This window comes from Podarcis raffonei, chromosome 10 (assembly GCF_027172205.1).
Source record: "Podarcis raffonei isolate rPodRaf1 chromosome 10, rPodRaf1.pri, whole genome shotgun sequence".
Lineage (NCBI taxonomy): Eukaryota > Metazoa > Chordata > Lepidosauria > Squamata > Lacertidae > Podarcis > Podarcis raffonei.
The window spans coordinates 26,927,705-26,944,055 of NC_070611.1; the positions used below are offsets into that span (position 1 = coordinate 26,927,705).

At 41.7% G+C, this 16,351-nt stretch overlaps 1 protein-coding gene across 3 annotated transcripts in view; it reads left to right on the forward strand.

The window, feature by feature from the left end:
- Positions 1 to 16,351, forward strand: part of PDZRN4 (PDZ domain containing ring finger 4) — a 219,549-nt gene that overhangs the window by 190,667 nt on the left and 12,531 nt on the right. For all 3 annotated transcript variants that reach the window (XM_053405574.1, XM_053405576.1, XM_053405575.1), the window contains 4 exons: positions 1,047 to 1,145; positions 3,405 to 3,467; positions 10,875 to 10,976; positions 14,943 to 15,059. In XM_053405574.1, the coding sequence (XP_053261549.1) occupies positions 1,047 to 1,145; positions 3,405 to 3,467; positions 10,875 to 10,976; positions 14,943 to 15,059 (381 nt within the window). The remainder of the gene's footprint in view (positions 1 to 1,046; positions 1,146 to 3,404; positions 3,468 to 10,874; positions 10,977 to 14,942; positions 15,060 to 16,351) is intronic.

The window sequence follows — 16,351 nt, forward strand, 5'->3', positions numbered from 1 at the left end:
TTGGCCTACAACGCCCATCACCACCAACCAGCACAACCTGATGGAAGTTGTAGTCTAAAATTTAGACTACAGCTTCCATCAGGTTGTGCTGGTTGGTGGTGATGGGCGTTGTAGGCCAACCTCAAGAAGGCACAAAGTTGGTGTAGGATGACATGAGGGGCCATCTTGCTTACCTTAACTTCAAGACACTGGTGCAGTCAGGCATCAAATTTAGGGGAAGGCTGGTTGTTCGGTGGCACAGCATAGGATTTGCATTCAGAAGGTTCAATCTCTGGCATCTCCCGGTGGGGCTGGGAATGGCCCTTGCCTGAAACCCTAGAGAACTGTTACAAGTCAGTGCAGGATGGACGAATGGTCTGGCTCAGTATAAGGCAACTTCCTATATTCCTAGTTTACATTCGGTTATAGGTATCTTCTAACTTCATGTTCATTAAGTGTGTGAAATGTTTTTGTGAATAATTTAATAGCCAAGGAACTCTAATATCTTGTAACTTCAGGGACAAACCTACCACATGAAATGAATTAAGTTGCCAATTATTATTTATTATTTATATTGGACCTAAGAATAGAATGTGTTCTTTATGTGATTTGGCAGGTAACTCTGATTCTGGTTTATGGTTTATGTGGCTGATGGAAGGCTGACAATCATATGAGATTGACTGATTGATGGATGAATACTTTGTCTTTCCCCTGACCCATAAATCAATAGTTGGCTTGACAGAAGTAAAATGACTGTGTGATATATTGTCAGCCTCTCGTTCTTGATTTTGGCACCCCTGAAGGCATGCCAAATTTTGCTTAATGGCTTCCCACTTTAGTTTATTTGGGGAAAGAATGCTTTTACTGTGAAAATTGGAGCAGGGCAATACTAAATGAAAGTAGCTTTCACTACTACCAGAAGTATTCGATCTTGAATCAAGTAATTGGGGTAAGGTGACTGGAAGACTTTGTATGCCCTTATAGAGCAATATAAATATTGTATCCGCAACAGACTTTAGTCTCAAAATAAGCACCTCACTGTGCTACATTTTTTATTTTTTGTGCAGGAAGTTGAACTTTGTCGTGTTAGCAGCCAAGAAAAGCTGGGCTTGACTGTCTGCTACCGCACGGATGACGAGGAAGACACAGGAATTTATATCAGTGAGGTAAAGTTCTGTGAGGGGGGTGGTAAAGGGGAAATAGAAATAAGCATTTCTGTAGCCTGACTACAGAATTCTGGCAATTTTCCAATGAAAACTGTTAGCAAACTGCCTACATTATGCTGCCCAAGTGATATAATTGTCATTGCAGGCAAGTTTGTTTAATGTAAATGTGTCAAATGCAACATTACCATGAAGTGAATTGCCTGAAAAGTCAGAATGTTGCTTAAAAAGTTAGGTGAAATATTGTCTTAGTACTGTTAACTGGACTCTTTGAGAGAACCTGCAGCTCCTTGACAACTTTTTCTGCCTGCCTCCCACTTGCCCCTTCATTCCAGAGTTTATTCCCTCGGCTTTCTGACTTGCCTGGTGATCCTTTTCTTACTCCTTGAAGTTTATGGGATTTATTCCCTTTAATCTCACTCCAGAACCAGAGTAGCTGTGATTACTAGGAAGAGACTGGCTCCATTCCACAAATTAAAACAATAATTCTGCTACATGCCATACTTACAGAGTTTACTAGATTCACCAAACTTCTGCTTGCTTGCTTGCTTGCTTGCTTGCTTGCTTTTCTGGTCCATACCATTTGCATGAACTACCCCTATACAAAATTGTTGACTCTGTCCACTGGTGCCATTCCAATCAATATATTTTTTTTATTGCACTGCAATAAAATTGTCTTGCCATATGCATTCTTTTTATGCTTCCTCTGGGTCTCTAACTTCTACATTCATGCTGTCTTGGAGCATTTCCTGTTTATTTGCTGCCTTTCAGCATCCTTCCTGAAGTACTTACTCAAGTGCATACCTTAGTTAACAAGGACTCTCTGTCTCTTATCTCATTAGAGTTCTTTAGAACAATTGGCGGGGGTTTTGGGGGGTGGGGGGAACATTCATTTTAGTCAGAAGTTGTATTTCTCCTGCCACCCAGAAGCCCATGGACTTCTGGGCACCTCGCCAAGTAGATCAGAGCTGCAGAACATCAGAGAGCTCCAAGAAATGTGCTTCAATGAAATCTAGGACTTTTTTTTCCAAGGACCAGATCTCCCCTCCCAGGCACTGCCCCTTTCCCTTTCCCAAGGAGTAGAAAGTACTGTTTTGAAGTTAGATCTGTAATCTATATCTGGCGAAAATATTTGGTCCGAAGGCATATTCAGTTCATATGCTGAAACCATGAGGGTTCGGTCCTGACAAGGGTCAAGATTGCTACCTGTAGAATGTATGCAGGCTGCTTGGAGATCCCCGGAGGAAGAGTGATGTATAAATATAACAAATAAAAATATAAAATATTTACAATATTTACAAATGCAGCCTAACTGCTGGACGGTGCTTTTGTAGGTTTATTTACTCCCATTTTTAGCTTGTTTCCTAAAATTGGTGTACAGACCTATCCATCCCTAGGCCTTTAGTACTGATAGTATTAAAAACTTCTGGTTGTTTTTGAAGCCCATAAAGATCCCATCATACTTCAGCAGCTGAGGTCAGTTAGGTAACTGAGAAGCCTACAGTATAGGTTTCTTACTAGTTTGCAAAGATTAAAAGAGTTCTGCTGGTTTTATCTGTCTAGTGCTCTCCTTAGCTCTGTTTTGAACGATTCTGCCTTTCCCTTCATTTGAGTGGCTGCAATTGCTCTCTTTTCATACCAGATGAAATATTTCCACAACATTTTCTCTCCAACAACACACAATATGAAAATAACACCTGTTTGGGAGGGGGAAGTATTGTCATCTTTCTAAGATGTAACTTGCAAGCTGAGTGCTTAGAGAGGCTTTGCTGCAAAAAATGACTGTTAGCATGGCAAGGAAAAACAAATGGCTTCAGATTTTCATCAAGGAAAAGGTGGCCATTAGTCAAGGAACAGTTTTGCGACTCTGATAATCCTTTAATGGAGCCTTCAAGATATATTTAGGTTAAAGCAAAATTAAACTACGTAAACCAACCATTTAGTATATTGTATCAGTGTTGAAGAAAGGTAAATCATATATTGTAATGCCTTTTCTTCTTTTTATTTTCCTTTGTGATATAAGGACTCAGAAGTCTAGCCTGATAGGTAAAGTGGCCATGCAAAACATTTTATAAAGGGTATGAACTTTTTAACACACCCAGTCTCTCCCGAGCATTATCAAGCTCCAACTCCTCTCATTTCCCCACATCTAGGGTTCCGCTAATAGTGATTTGCTTTACTTGTCAATCCCCACCGCGCCTTAAACACATGTTAAATGCAAACTTATTTTAGAACTAACTGTGGCATTTCCACCTCATGTAGGTTGATCCAAACAGTATCGCTGCCCGAGATGGACGGATCCGGGAAGGAGATAGAATTTTGCAAGTAAGTAACTATGAGCATGCTTTCTCATTAAGGTTCTTCAAAAATGTACAGTCCATTGTTTCTGTAGAATGTTAGGCAGGCAAATAAGTACACCCAAATATATGATTTTAGTATTTGTTTTATGATGGCTGATTTTATCTTTTTCTGTTTTTTGAAAATGTTCTGTCTTCTTGTTTTCAAATGTTTATTTTATTGCTATTTTCTTATGCATATTTTCATTGTTTTATGTTAACTGCTTAGAGGTTTTGTTATTGATAATGCAGTCTATAAATATTGTAGCACACCACCCCAATATTCATGAGCGGAGCAAGATTCCAGGGGGTTCCAGGCACTCCCCCAGGGCTGTGTCTCTGTTGGGAAGATTGAGGCGCTGTGGAGGATAGTGCCTTTAAGAAATATGGTTCATTAACACATATTTGCACCTGGAAGTCTGCAATGGAGGGGGTACAGAACATTATACCCCAATAGTGTCTCTCATTGCCCCTCTCATCAGTCAGTCATGGCTCCGGGTCTCGTGGTACAGTCTCCTCCTCCAATATGGTTCTAACCTCCAGTCCACACTTGGAGTTCTGCCTTGCCCAGGAGCTCCTGGAGGACTAGACTTTGTCCTCCTCCTTCTTCCCAGCACACCTCTCACCAAAAATCCAGGCCTTCTGTAAAATGACACTTTACCCTGTCACCTTACACCCCTCCCTGTCACCTTGGCAACCCCTGTTTTTCATAGACCTGAGACCCTTCCTATGATGTGATTATGACCAGCAATCAGCACCTTTGTCTCTTATTGGCTTTGCTCAACTACCCTGATCAGAAGGTTGGTCGTACGAATCCCTGCGATGGGGTGAGCTCCCATTGCTCGGTCCCTGCTCCTGCCAACCTAGCAGTTCGAAAGCATGTCAAAGTGCAAGTAGATAAATAGGTACCGCTCCGGCGGGAAGGTAAATGGAGTTTCCGTGCACTGCTCTGGTTCACCAGAAGCGGCTTAGTCATGCTGGCCACATGACCCGGAAGCTGTATGCCGGCTCCTTCAGCCAATAAAGCGAGATGAGCACCACAACCCCAGAGTCTGCCACGACTGGACCTAATGGTCAGGGGTCCCTTTACCTTTACCCTGGTCAGGCAGGTTTGCAGAAGCCAGCCCCAGGGATTGCTTGCCTGGCTGGCGCACTTCTGCAACATGTTTTTTTCCTATTCATATCCCTAATATTAGCTAGATTCTGGCATTCATTAATTTCTTGAGTTTAGGAGGGGTTACTCCCCCCCCAAAAAAAGTATAATATAAATAGAATGGCAGTGGAAGCCATTCTATTCATTTTTAGCTGCCATCTCCTGGTGGTGACATCGGCACATGATGGCTGACTGAGGAAGCCACAGCACTGGGTCTGAGGCTAATGGATGCTCAGAGAAGGGAGCATACAAGGGAGAGAAGTGCTTCAGAGGAGGGAGGAGAAGGAAGGAAGAGCCGGGCACCGTGGACTCATGTTGCCAGGGCTTTCTGAGTAAAAAATACATTTTTTATTAGAAACTATGGAGGCCCAGGAAAAGCCTGGAAGAGCTCCTACCATACTCCACAAAACAGAAACTTAAGACCTCATTTCTTCCCAGCAAACCTTTTTCAAGTCCAGTGGAAATTCTGAAGAAAATGCCCAGCATGGCATTGCTGTGTTCAGCCAATGCATAACAACATTAGAAGATGGAAAGTAGACAGGGGTGGAACCTGTAATACATGTTAGTGGCAGCATCTGTTGTCAAAAACATGAAAGCAAGCATCCCTTCCCTAGTAACCTAACACTTTCCATTCCTGTCCATGGCCGCTGCTTCCCCAGCACGGGGATTGAAGCAAGCTCACACGTGCACGAACCAATTATCCCTTTTATGCAATTTGTGCAGTTTTCCTTTTGTTGTCTGGTGATACTTGTTGATGGTAGCAAGTTGCTTCTGTACAAACAACCCTGCAACTGCTAGGCATTAATTCAGCCTTCCTGAGAGCCTGCTGGATGTTACAAGATCAATCTGATTCTATCCCACCAGGTCTTTCATTTCCTCAGGAAACATCTTTGCTGGGAAACATAGCTTTATTTCTTACTCTGCTATCAGTTCTGAGAATCAAACAAATCTCTGGAACACAATAGGATCTACAAGCTGCCTGGCTAAAACGGTCCTTGCTTTGCAGGCATATAATAAGTCGTGTTTCAGTGTGAGGGCTTCTGCAAGGATATATTATTTTATTTCTTTGTATAGTGGGAGATATGATTTTTTATTTTCTTTTTTTGCAGTGCACACATCATACGATGGGGGGAAGGGAGGGAATACTCATATTGCATTACCTTACTTTGACTAGATGTTGGACTGATATGAATTTGCAGAGAGGGACTAAAAAGTAATGGGCCATGTAACAGATCTGAACACTGAACCGTTTTTTGAAAATGATAAAAAAAAAAAATTGATGTTATGGGCATTTTTAGTTCTGTGTACACTGTGATAAAAGCAAAAAACTGATGCTTAGGTAGCCCAGTTCTGCTCCAGTCAAAGGCAGGTTGTTCTGGTTCAAGAAAATATTACTTATTTATATTTTAAACCATTTCTGAACTGCTTAATATTTGAAAAACTTGCTAAGTGGTATACAAAAATATGTGCAAATTTAAACCATGGCAGACCCTACTTAGCTTTGCCAATATGCTAGCAGTTCTAAGAATTCTGCACAGTGCCCCATGAGAAGCTGATAGACAGAAACCATGTTCAATAGATTGCACATACTCAATAAAATTGGACCAAGTCGTATAAAACATCGTTTCTTATTTCAGTTCAGTGTTTGCAATGTTGTTAACTAATCCATCAGAATTATGTCCAATATTTGTGATACCCATGATATAAAATTGCAGATGACACCAGACTAGGAGGGATAGCTAATGCTGCAGAAGATAGAATTGGGATTTAAGACAGCATAGTGTCCCAATCAAGGGAAGTAACAGTACTACTCTATTCTGCCTTGGTCAGACCACACCTAGAGTACTACAATTTAAGGATGATACTGACAGGCTGGAACATGTGCAGAGGAAGGCAACCATGATGATAAAGGGTCTGGAAAGCAAGCCTTATGAGGAACGGTTGAGGGAACTGGGTATGTTTAGCCAGGAAAAGAGGAGAATGAGAGGAGATATGATAGTCATCTTCAAATATCTAAAGAGTTGTCACATGGAAGATGGAACAAGCTTGTTTTCTTCTCTGGAGAGTAGGACCTGAACCAATGGATTCAAGTTGCAGGAAATGATATTCTGACTAAACATGTTTAATAGGTTATTGTATTTTAGTGTTTTGCTGGAAGCCACCCAGAGTGGCTGGGGAAACCCAGCCAGATTGGCGGGGTATAAATAATAAATTATTATTATTATTATTATTATTATTATTATTATTATTATTATTATTATGAAGAAGAAGAAGAAGAACTTTCTGATGGCAAGGGTTGTTTGACAGTGGAACAGATTCCCTGGGAAGGTAGTGGACTCTCCTTCCTTGGAGGTTTTTATGCAGAGGTTGGATGACCATCTGTCACGGATGCTTTAGTTGAGATTCCTGCATTGCAGGGGGTGGACTAGATGACCCTTGGTGATCTCTTCCAACTCTACAGTTCTCTGGTTCTATGCTTCTATGTGTGTGGCAATGTGATATATGAGTTGGAATCTGATCATTAAGTTTAACGGAAAATGAGTTGTGGTTAGGAGGCTCCTTTCATATTGGACAATGTGCTGGCTCAGTACCCATTCTTATGGATGAGATAACTCAGAGCAAGGGGATCTGACAATTTTATTATACAAGGTTTATATGAAAAGAATTCTTTTAAAAGACAGGATTCTGCAGGCCAAATTCTCAGGATGCTGAACTGTTTCCTTGTGTTCGTTTAATTTTCCAAATACAGTGGTACCTCTGGTTATGTACTTAATTCGTTCCAGAGGTCCGTTCTTAACCTGAAACTGTTCTTAACCTGAAGCACCACTTTAGCTAATGGGGCCTCCTGCTGCCGCCGTGCCACCGGAGCCCGATTTCTGTTCTCATCCTGAAGCAAAGTTCTTAACCCGAGGTACTATTCCTGGATTAGCGGAGTCTGTAACCTGAAGCGTATCTAACCCGAGGTACCACTGTAAACTGCCATTACTACTCACTTATGCAGCCATTCCAACATGATGAAATATATAGTTGTTGGATTTTTACGTAGTTGTTTCACAGGATTATGGCTGTAGTACACAACCCACTGGAGTCATGGGCACTTCCAAAATGTCCTCGAGGAATGGCTGTTCACTAGTAGATCATCTGCTTTGCATGCAGAACGTCCCATGTTCCATCCTTGGCATCTTCATGGACGGCTTGGAGAGAACCCTGTCTGACCCCCTGGAGAGCTACTGACAGTCAGTGCAGACAATATTGAGCTGACAATAGTGACACAAAGTCTGCCGCAGTAGAAGGCAGTCTCCTACATCTGCCATCTGAATTTCTCTTTGGATACCGGAGTTCCAAATTATGTGGCCTTGTGTCAAAGGAGGACTTACATACTTGGGATTTGCCATTGTTCCATTTTTGTTTTCCAACTTTTTAATTATGCAGTGCATGTGGGGGTTTCAGTTCCTCCCAGGCACAGTGTCGGTAGGGTCCACTTCCATTGGAGTCCTTTGATGGTGCCTGAAACTGCTGCCCTGCTACTCTCCTGCATGCTCACTTACAGAATTTCCTAGCTCTGGCCAGGAGCCGAGTGAAGCTGCTCAATTCATGGCCCATTACAGCGCCATCACTGCTTTGAGGGATGGGCAAGGCTGCAAGATACAACAGAAGAGGGACCAAGGAACTGTAGCGGAGAATGGTTGGCACTTACAGTGGCCCACTGGTGGCAAACTGCCCACGATGCCTTTCCCTTCCTTCCCCACAAAACAGAATCTGGAGCCAGGCCTTCCTCCTCCAGTTCATTTGTGTCCTCTTGCTCATCTGTGTTGCTGATACGTTCACAGTAGAAAAACTCTGCAAGAAAGCAAACTTAATGTCATTGTTAGAGTGTGCTATCTGCCATGGGGCTTCTTGTGCAGCGTTCCTCCAAAATGCACCATGTGCATTTCTGTTTGTTGATGAAATGCCACACCAAGATAGTCTTACTCATGCAGTCTTTGCACAATTGCATCAAGATTCCATTTTTGCAGTATTTTCTGAATGCAGGCATTGGCAACAGGGGAGGGAGAAAAGAGGCAAATGAACCGAGATAACTGAAAGCTGCAGCAAGCATCACATTTTACAATCCTGTAAATGATTTTAAACATTTTCATGGTTATACTGGAATTCAGGAAGTATGGCAAGCAAGTCATAGCTAATCCGTGGGAGAGAAAAAATGAAAGCATAGAAGAGCCCCTCTCCTCCATGGCTAGTCAGCAGGTGGGGGGGGGGGAGATCCCTTTTCATTCATTCACTCGCTCATTTATGCATTCCATTTATTAATCACCTTATTAAAATATTCCCTAGCCAATATGCAATGGATATAAAACAAAATTTAAAACTCTTTCTAAAACATTTTTCATAGATTTTGGTTGCAACCATAAAGTGAAAATGTTGAGGTCCCTTTTGAGATACGTTAACTCCTTTGAATCCATACACATTTAAGGAAGTTGCAGTAAATATATTTTCTGTATTTTTCCGTGTATAAGACTATGGTTTTTTTTACCAAAAAATTAGGTTTAAAATTGGGGCTCGTCTTATACATGGGTAGTGCTGAGGGGTGTTTTCTTAATTTTGAGTCCCCAAAAATACATGGGGGCATCTTATACATGGAAAAATACGATATATTTTAAAGCATTCATACAAGAAATTTATGAGTTATTAAAAGGCAATTAGCTTCTTAATTTCATATGCTGCTGATTTGTTCTTCAGTTTCTCTGAACTGAACAGAAGATTGTAATGCTGACTTGAGAGTTCATGTACACAGGTGACTTCATATACAGACACGTGGAGATTTGAGATGAGAGATATATTTTGGCCAAAATTATTCTTACAATCAGCCACTTTATGTTTGATGCGTCAGTGCAGGTCAGGGGTAGTTGGCATGTTGCCTTCCATATGTTGTTGGATTTCAAATTCTGTCAGCCCCAGTCAATTTGTCTAGTGGTCAGGGAAGATGGGAGTTGCAGCCCGAGAACAACTGGAGAGCCCTACATTGGCAGCTCCCGATTAATCCATAATTAAACTTGCAAATTTCAGTTTCAGATGTCATAAATGTTTCATGCATTTTTTTTCTCCCCGCCATTACTGTAACTCTGTTCAGACTTTCTTTCCCCCTCCATAATCACCACTGCACATCTGGAAGCAAAGTGGCATGTTCCCTAGCTCTCCTCTTTTGTGTGTGTGTCACTGTTGCCTCTGCACATTGTATGACTGCGGGAATGGCAGTAGTGGTGCAATGGAGGGGGACTATGCCCACCTGCCCCATCACATGATGGTAATCATGTGGGGGAAGACACCTTGAAAAAGGCTTGTGAAAAAAGCAAATGGAAAGATAAGATATGGGGAAAGGTTAGCTGCACTGCATAAAGATACTGCAATCTTCTCTGCTAACGCTCACATAAGAAGAATGGTTTGAATTTCAAAGATGAGCAATTTTGTATGTTGTTCATCTGGTCCCTGGATTTGCTGCCAAACCCATTAAGAAATAGTTAACACTGGCTACTGTTTGGCATTAACACAAAGTTGTGCTTGGAAAGTTAAAAAGCAACAACTGTAGATTCACTTTTAAGTGTGCACAGCATACATGATTGCTCAGAAGTCCCAATGTGTTCAACGGGGTTTTCTCCCGAGTAAGGGCGTATGGGATTTGCAGCCTCTAGTATGAATTTTGGCACCCAGTGTGCGTGTGTCCGTCCATGTGTGTTCGTGCGCACACACAAATATCAAATGATTAAATGAAACAGCAATCAGCAGTGGCCTGTAAGTATTGCCTGGTGAGAGATAATGCTGTAGACCTCTAATTGGCTCTCTCTAAGCTTCCAGTATGACTGATTTCAGCTGTAGTATTACCAGTCTTGCTTCCACCAGCACTATTATCTCAGACTGACACTTCCATTACTCTGAACAGAGAAAGATGAACGTCACCTGTCAAGGGCTGGTTAATTGTGTTGCTAGATGTATGTTGCCAGGGCGCAGGTTGGACATTTATGAACATAACTGCTTCCTCTGATGTCCGCCATCCTTCAACGATCGATATGGCTCTTACAGTAAGCGCATAATTGAGTGAAGGCACTTACCACTGAGGGGGCTGAAGATGAGCCCATTGTGTGAGCTTCATTGTCCATACATTTGCCACAAATGAGCTGATATTTGCTCTGTATTGTGTGTTGCACTGTGGAACTGGAAACTAATGTGCCACTTTCATTTGTTTTATAGATAAATGGCCAAGATGTCCAGAACCGGGAGGAGGCAGTGGCATTGCTCTCCAGCGACGAATGCAAGAAAATTGTACTGCTGGTAGCAAGACCAGAGATGCAGGTTAGAGTAAATAGATGCATTGAGAATGAGGGTGGTTCGCAGGGCACATACATTCACTGCCATCCGCAGATAATGAACAGCTGGCGGGGAAATGACAACGCAGAAGTTCCTGTCAGAATGGAGAAAATGAGAATAGATGGTCTTTGCTGTTTTGTAGCTGCAGATGCAAAGTTAAAGGGAGCTTGAATACCACTGTACTAGCTGAATGAGTCTTTAAAATCATACATACCTATAAGAATGCAGCTGATTGTCTAGTAGAATACACAACCAAACACAAAGAAATATTGAAATTGCCCATATGTAGCAGAAAATGCATGTTGATTTCTCATATGATAGAAGTTGGTCTGAAATTCCAATATGGGCTGCTTTTCTGATTTCCATATGTCATATTTCCAGAATATTTATAAGTACAAGGAAGTTTCACCACACAGCAAACCAAGTATTAAACTGTACATGAAATTACAATATCATGTTCATACACAGTTTAGAATGAATCGTATTTTTGAAGGTCTGTGGCAAATATGAATAACCATCATTCATTGACTGAAAACAGTACTGCTGCTTTGTGAAAATGTTTCCATATTTTGGAAGGCAGAGTTAGTATGCAGATTCCTAAAAGGAGGAGGGAGAATAGTGGAAGAAAAACACCTAGTTGTACTTCCTTTTATATCCTGCTACAAAGCAAAAAGGACGTTCTGTTGCCCCTATTGTATCCATCTGTCTTTGGTTCAGGCAAAGTTGGTTATATTGCCACTTGTTTCTTGTGTTATTGATCTGATATTTTTCAGCACTGGTAACTGCACAATCTCTATAAATTACATTGAATAAATGTAATTCAATGTCACCTGAAAGCCTTCCTTTGACTAGTGTAGTTATAGAGGATCACAGTTCGAAGCATATATTTCCTTTATAGTCTTATACATTCTAAATGGTGCTGATAAAAGCAGCTGTATAGTATGGCAGAGGAAAGCAATTCACCTCAGGTTTATGTAGCTTGGCTGTGGCTCTTGTAGGCTTAGATAACTTTCTGAAACTATAAATGGCTTGCTGAAACATTCTGCTTATAGGCTCTTAAGGGGTTTTATATCAGTGATGCATCTGTCTTTCGGGATTCAGTTGTACAACAAACAATGACTACCTGGGGCCTAGCATTAGTCTCTTCTTGCCTCTCTTGTGTGGATAAAACGGTCAAGGGAAAAGAAAAGATGTTATCCTAATTTGCAAAGCATATCTGGAAGGCATTGGTTTCCAAGCTTCTTGGTTAGGCACAGAAATTATCAAGGCACAGAAGTGACCGTGAAAGTACAGTGGTACTTCGGGTTACAGACGCTTCAGGTTACAGATGCTTCAGGTTACAGACTCTGCTAGCCCAGAAATAGTACCTCGGGTTAAGAACTTTGCTTCAGGATGAGAACAGAAATCGCACGGCGGTGGCAGCGGGAGGCCCCATTAGCTAAATTGGTAGGTACCCCAGGTCAAGAACGGACCTCCAGAACGAATTAAGTTCTTAACCCGCGGTACCACTGTACAGCAATGGCACATCCAGACATAGTGTTTTATGGATACAGTTTACAGTCAAGTACAAATCACCCATTTCATCCCATGCTTATTGCTAGCAAAATTCGCATGGCCATCGTGGTTGTGGTTGATACAAAATAACAAAAGTAGCTCTAAATCCCGCAATGGGACTGCACATCCTGTTACAGTTACTGCTTCAACTATGCTAATTCTGCCAGGAGTGGGATCTAGAAGCACTTTTGATGTGGTGTAATGGTTAGAGTATTGGACTAGGGCTGGGGAGACCCATGTTTAAATCCCAGTTCAGCCATGAAGTTCTCTGGGTGGTCTTGGACCATACTCTCAGTATAGCTTAAGTGTGTATAGAACTACAGCCTAAATTAAGTATGTGACTAAGTATTTGCATTGTCTGAAGTCAAACACTGCTGCAATCCTATGCACACATACCTGGGAGTACGGTAAGTCCCACAAAACTCGGTGGAGCTTACATTTGAGTAGACATTCATAGGATAGTGCTGTTAAAAAGCTAACCTCAGAATATAAGCACTGTAAATATATGTATATAATCTTTATTAAATATTGCTGTTTTGAATTTCTATATTTGCCTGTGAGCTCAGATTTGTAGACAATTAATAATTACAATCTTTGACACAGAAATGATGTTCTAGATCGATGTTTTGAAGGAGGGTCATCATTGAGAGTATTCTCTTTTTTTGCAGTATTGTAAATTTTTATGTTCTCATACATGTATTTTAGCAAAGAGAAAACCCACCCATCTTTATATAATCATCATTAAGATATTCTTGCCAAATCTAAGACAAGAGTAAGTCAGCTACATAGTTTCCTATTATTCTTCCCAAGCTATCATTCACCATTCAGTGACAATACAATGAAAGTTATGGGTATAGAGGGTTAGACGTAAAGATTGGAAATTGCCCTATTCTGATTATGTTCATCTGAACTAATGATTTAAAAAACAGGAAATGTGTCCCATGTCTCTTCATGCTTTAGGTTTTCTTTCAGTAAATAAAAAAGCAAGTTAAGGCACATTAACGATCTAGTAGAATAAAACTGTTGTTAACAAAGTAGTTCCTGACAAATAGGAAGCAACCAGCAGCAAATATGATTAATCTGATATCCATTACAATTCTTGTCTAATATCTATGCCCTGGAGGGACTTGGGTGGCGCTGTGGGTTAAACCACAGAGCCTAGGACTTGCCAATCAGAAGGTCGGCGGTTCGAATCCCAACGACGGGGTGAGCTCCTGTTGTTCAGTCCCAGATCCTGCCCACCTAGCAGTTCGAAAGCACATCAAAGTGCAAGTAGATAAATAGGTACCGCTCCGGCAGGAAGGTAAATGGCATTTCCGTTTAGTCATGCTGGCCACATGACCCGGAAGCTGTACACTGGCTCCCTTGGGCAGTAAAGCGAGATGAGCGCCGCAACCCCAGAGTCGGTCATGACTGGACCTAATGGTCTGGGGTCCCTTTACCCTTTACCTTATATCCATGCCCTGAACTTGAAACAGGGACAATCTAACTCCTGAGTGCCTACTTCTGAATCCAGCAAGGATGGCTGGATTTATTTACCAAAAACTCTTTCAACTTATCCAATTGATACGAAGAATATTGACACTAGTATTCATCTTTCCTACTATATGTATTCCCCCCCCCTCAGCTTTCTATACAGAAAAGTTTACTCAGATGCACACAGAAAATGCTCTGGGTTAAATTGCCCAGAATTGGCTTCATTCTGTTTTAGGCAAGTTAGTTTACCAACATATTTTAAAGTAGTACTTCCTGATTTCTTTCTTTCTTTATTTTTTAAAAAAAGCATCCCTAAGGAACAGCTGGAAAACAAAACATGCCTTAAAGGCACATTGTCAATCAATTACTCTTTTGTTGTTGTAGTTGTTGTGGTTGTAGCTGCTGCTGCTACTGGAAGTTTACCTGAGAAATCAATAAGACAAATGTGATTGAAATACACAATGAGGAGGATGTTGTTGAGGTTCAGGCTGTGAGGCATAACACTGGGGTGGAGGTTGTTAGGGAGAAAGAAGCCAATTGTCTCATGGCCATATATTAGTATCTCTGGATTCTTTTAAGCTGGTACCCTTAGAAGTAAAGAACATGACAGCTTCGGTATTATGCAGTATGCCTTCTGCACATTTTGAAAGGAAATGATGTTCTGTGCATGCAAGCCTCCTCATTATGAGAGAAAATCGGTGATATGTTTCAAAAAGGGATAAAAGGCCTAAGAGTCCAATTTTTTTAATGATCATTTTTCCCCCCTCTGCCTTTTTGAGAGATGAGCTCCAAGACCACAGTATTCCAAAGAGAGTCATTATGATAAAAAAAGAACTAGTCAGGCATTGCCATTTGGGTTTACCTTATTTTAGCATGCATTCCCCACTAACCGAAAGTAATGTACTAATATATTCTTTACAGCTGGAAGAAGGATGGCTGGATGATGAAAGGAACGAATTCATAGAGGAGTTAAACTTGGAAATGTTGGAAGAACCGCATAATGAAGCAGTGCAATACGCAGGCAATGAAGTGGAGCAGGTAGGCTTGACACAGAACGTAGAGTCTGAAATGTTACTAGGTTCACGTTTTTAATAAACAAGGAATCAAATGATAAATTTAGAAATTTTGTTTCTAGGCTTCGGTAGAGCGTTGCCATTAACATGCCACAAATAGTGACAAATGAGGGGGGGGGTCTATCTGCAGTATAAGACAAAACGTGAGGAGGAGGAAGGTCAGGATTTTAATACATTTTTGCATTCCTATTATTTTACTTTCCCACCAGATTAATTTGGTTTGCCCACTCCCCTCCTTCCTAAGCAATGCCCTGCCAATTCACAAACATTTTTCTTCTCTGTTTTACTCAGCATTTGTGCATACCATCTCTCCAGCCATTAAGCACACATCTCCCCTGATATATTCCACCACCTCACCAACCCCCCCCCCCCGCTCAGAACCAACACTGATTTCCATACACACAGGCCTGGATATCATGGGGGGTGAGCAAGTTTCAGTTGTTTGGTCCCATTCCTTTGCCTCAGAAGTCTTCAGTGAGAGCTGGTGCCAACATGGGAAGACTTGCCGTGTGAGGTTTGGTTTCTTGTCCCCATCCCTTTGCCTCTGGTGTCTTCAATGAGAGCTCTTGCCTAGTAGAGAACAAGGAAAGACCAAGGGTGAGGGCAGAAGATGAAAAAGTAAATGTGGCTCCATATAAGCACAGGGTTGCTGTTGTTCCCGATACTGGCCTTGAATTAGATTTTATTGTGAGAAGATTTTGCAAGCCATTTTAGAGCTTACTGAGGCTATAGAACAGGGTACAGGTAAAGGGACCCCTAACCATTAGGTCCAGTCGTGACCGACTCTGGGGTTGCAGCGCTCGTCTCGCTTTATTGGCCGAGGGAGCCGGCGTACAGCTTCCGGGTCATGTGGCCAGCATGACTAAGCCGCATCTGGCAAACTAGAGCAGTACACGGAAACACCGTTTACCTTCCCGCCGGAGCGGTACCTATTTACCTACTTGCACTTTGACGTGCTTTCAAACTGCTAGGTTGGCAGGAGCTGGGACCAAACAACAGGAGCTCACCCCGTCGCGGGGATTCGAACCGCCGACCTTCTGATCAGCAAGCCCTAGGCTCTGTGGTTTAACCCACAGCGCCACCTGTGTCCCATAGAACAGGGTAAATGAGCTAAATAAAACGGTGCTGAAGATTGGCTAGTGACAATGTAGTGCTTTTAATCTTCTTGAAAGATCCTGCATTAATAAATGCAGTGGTGGGACTAACTCATGTCTTCTCAGTGGTAATAAATACTGCTGAATTAGAGTCAGTTCACCC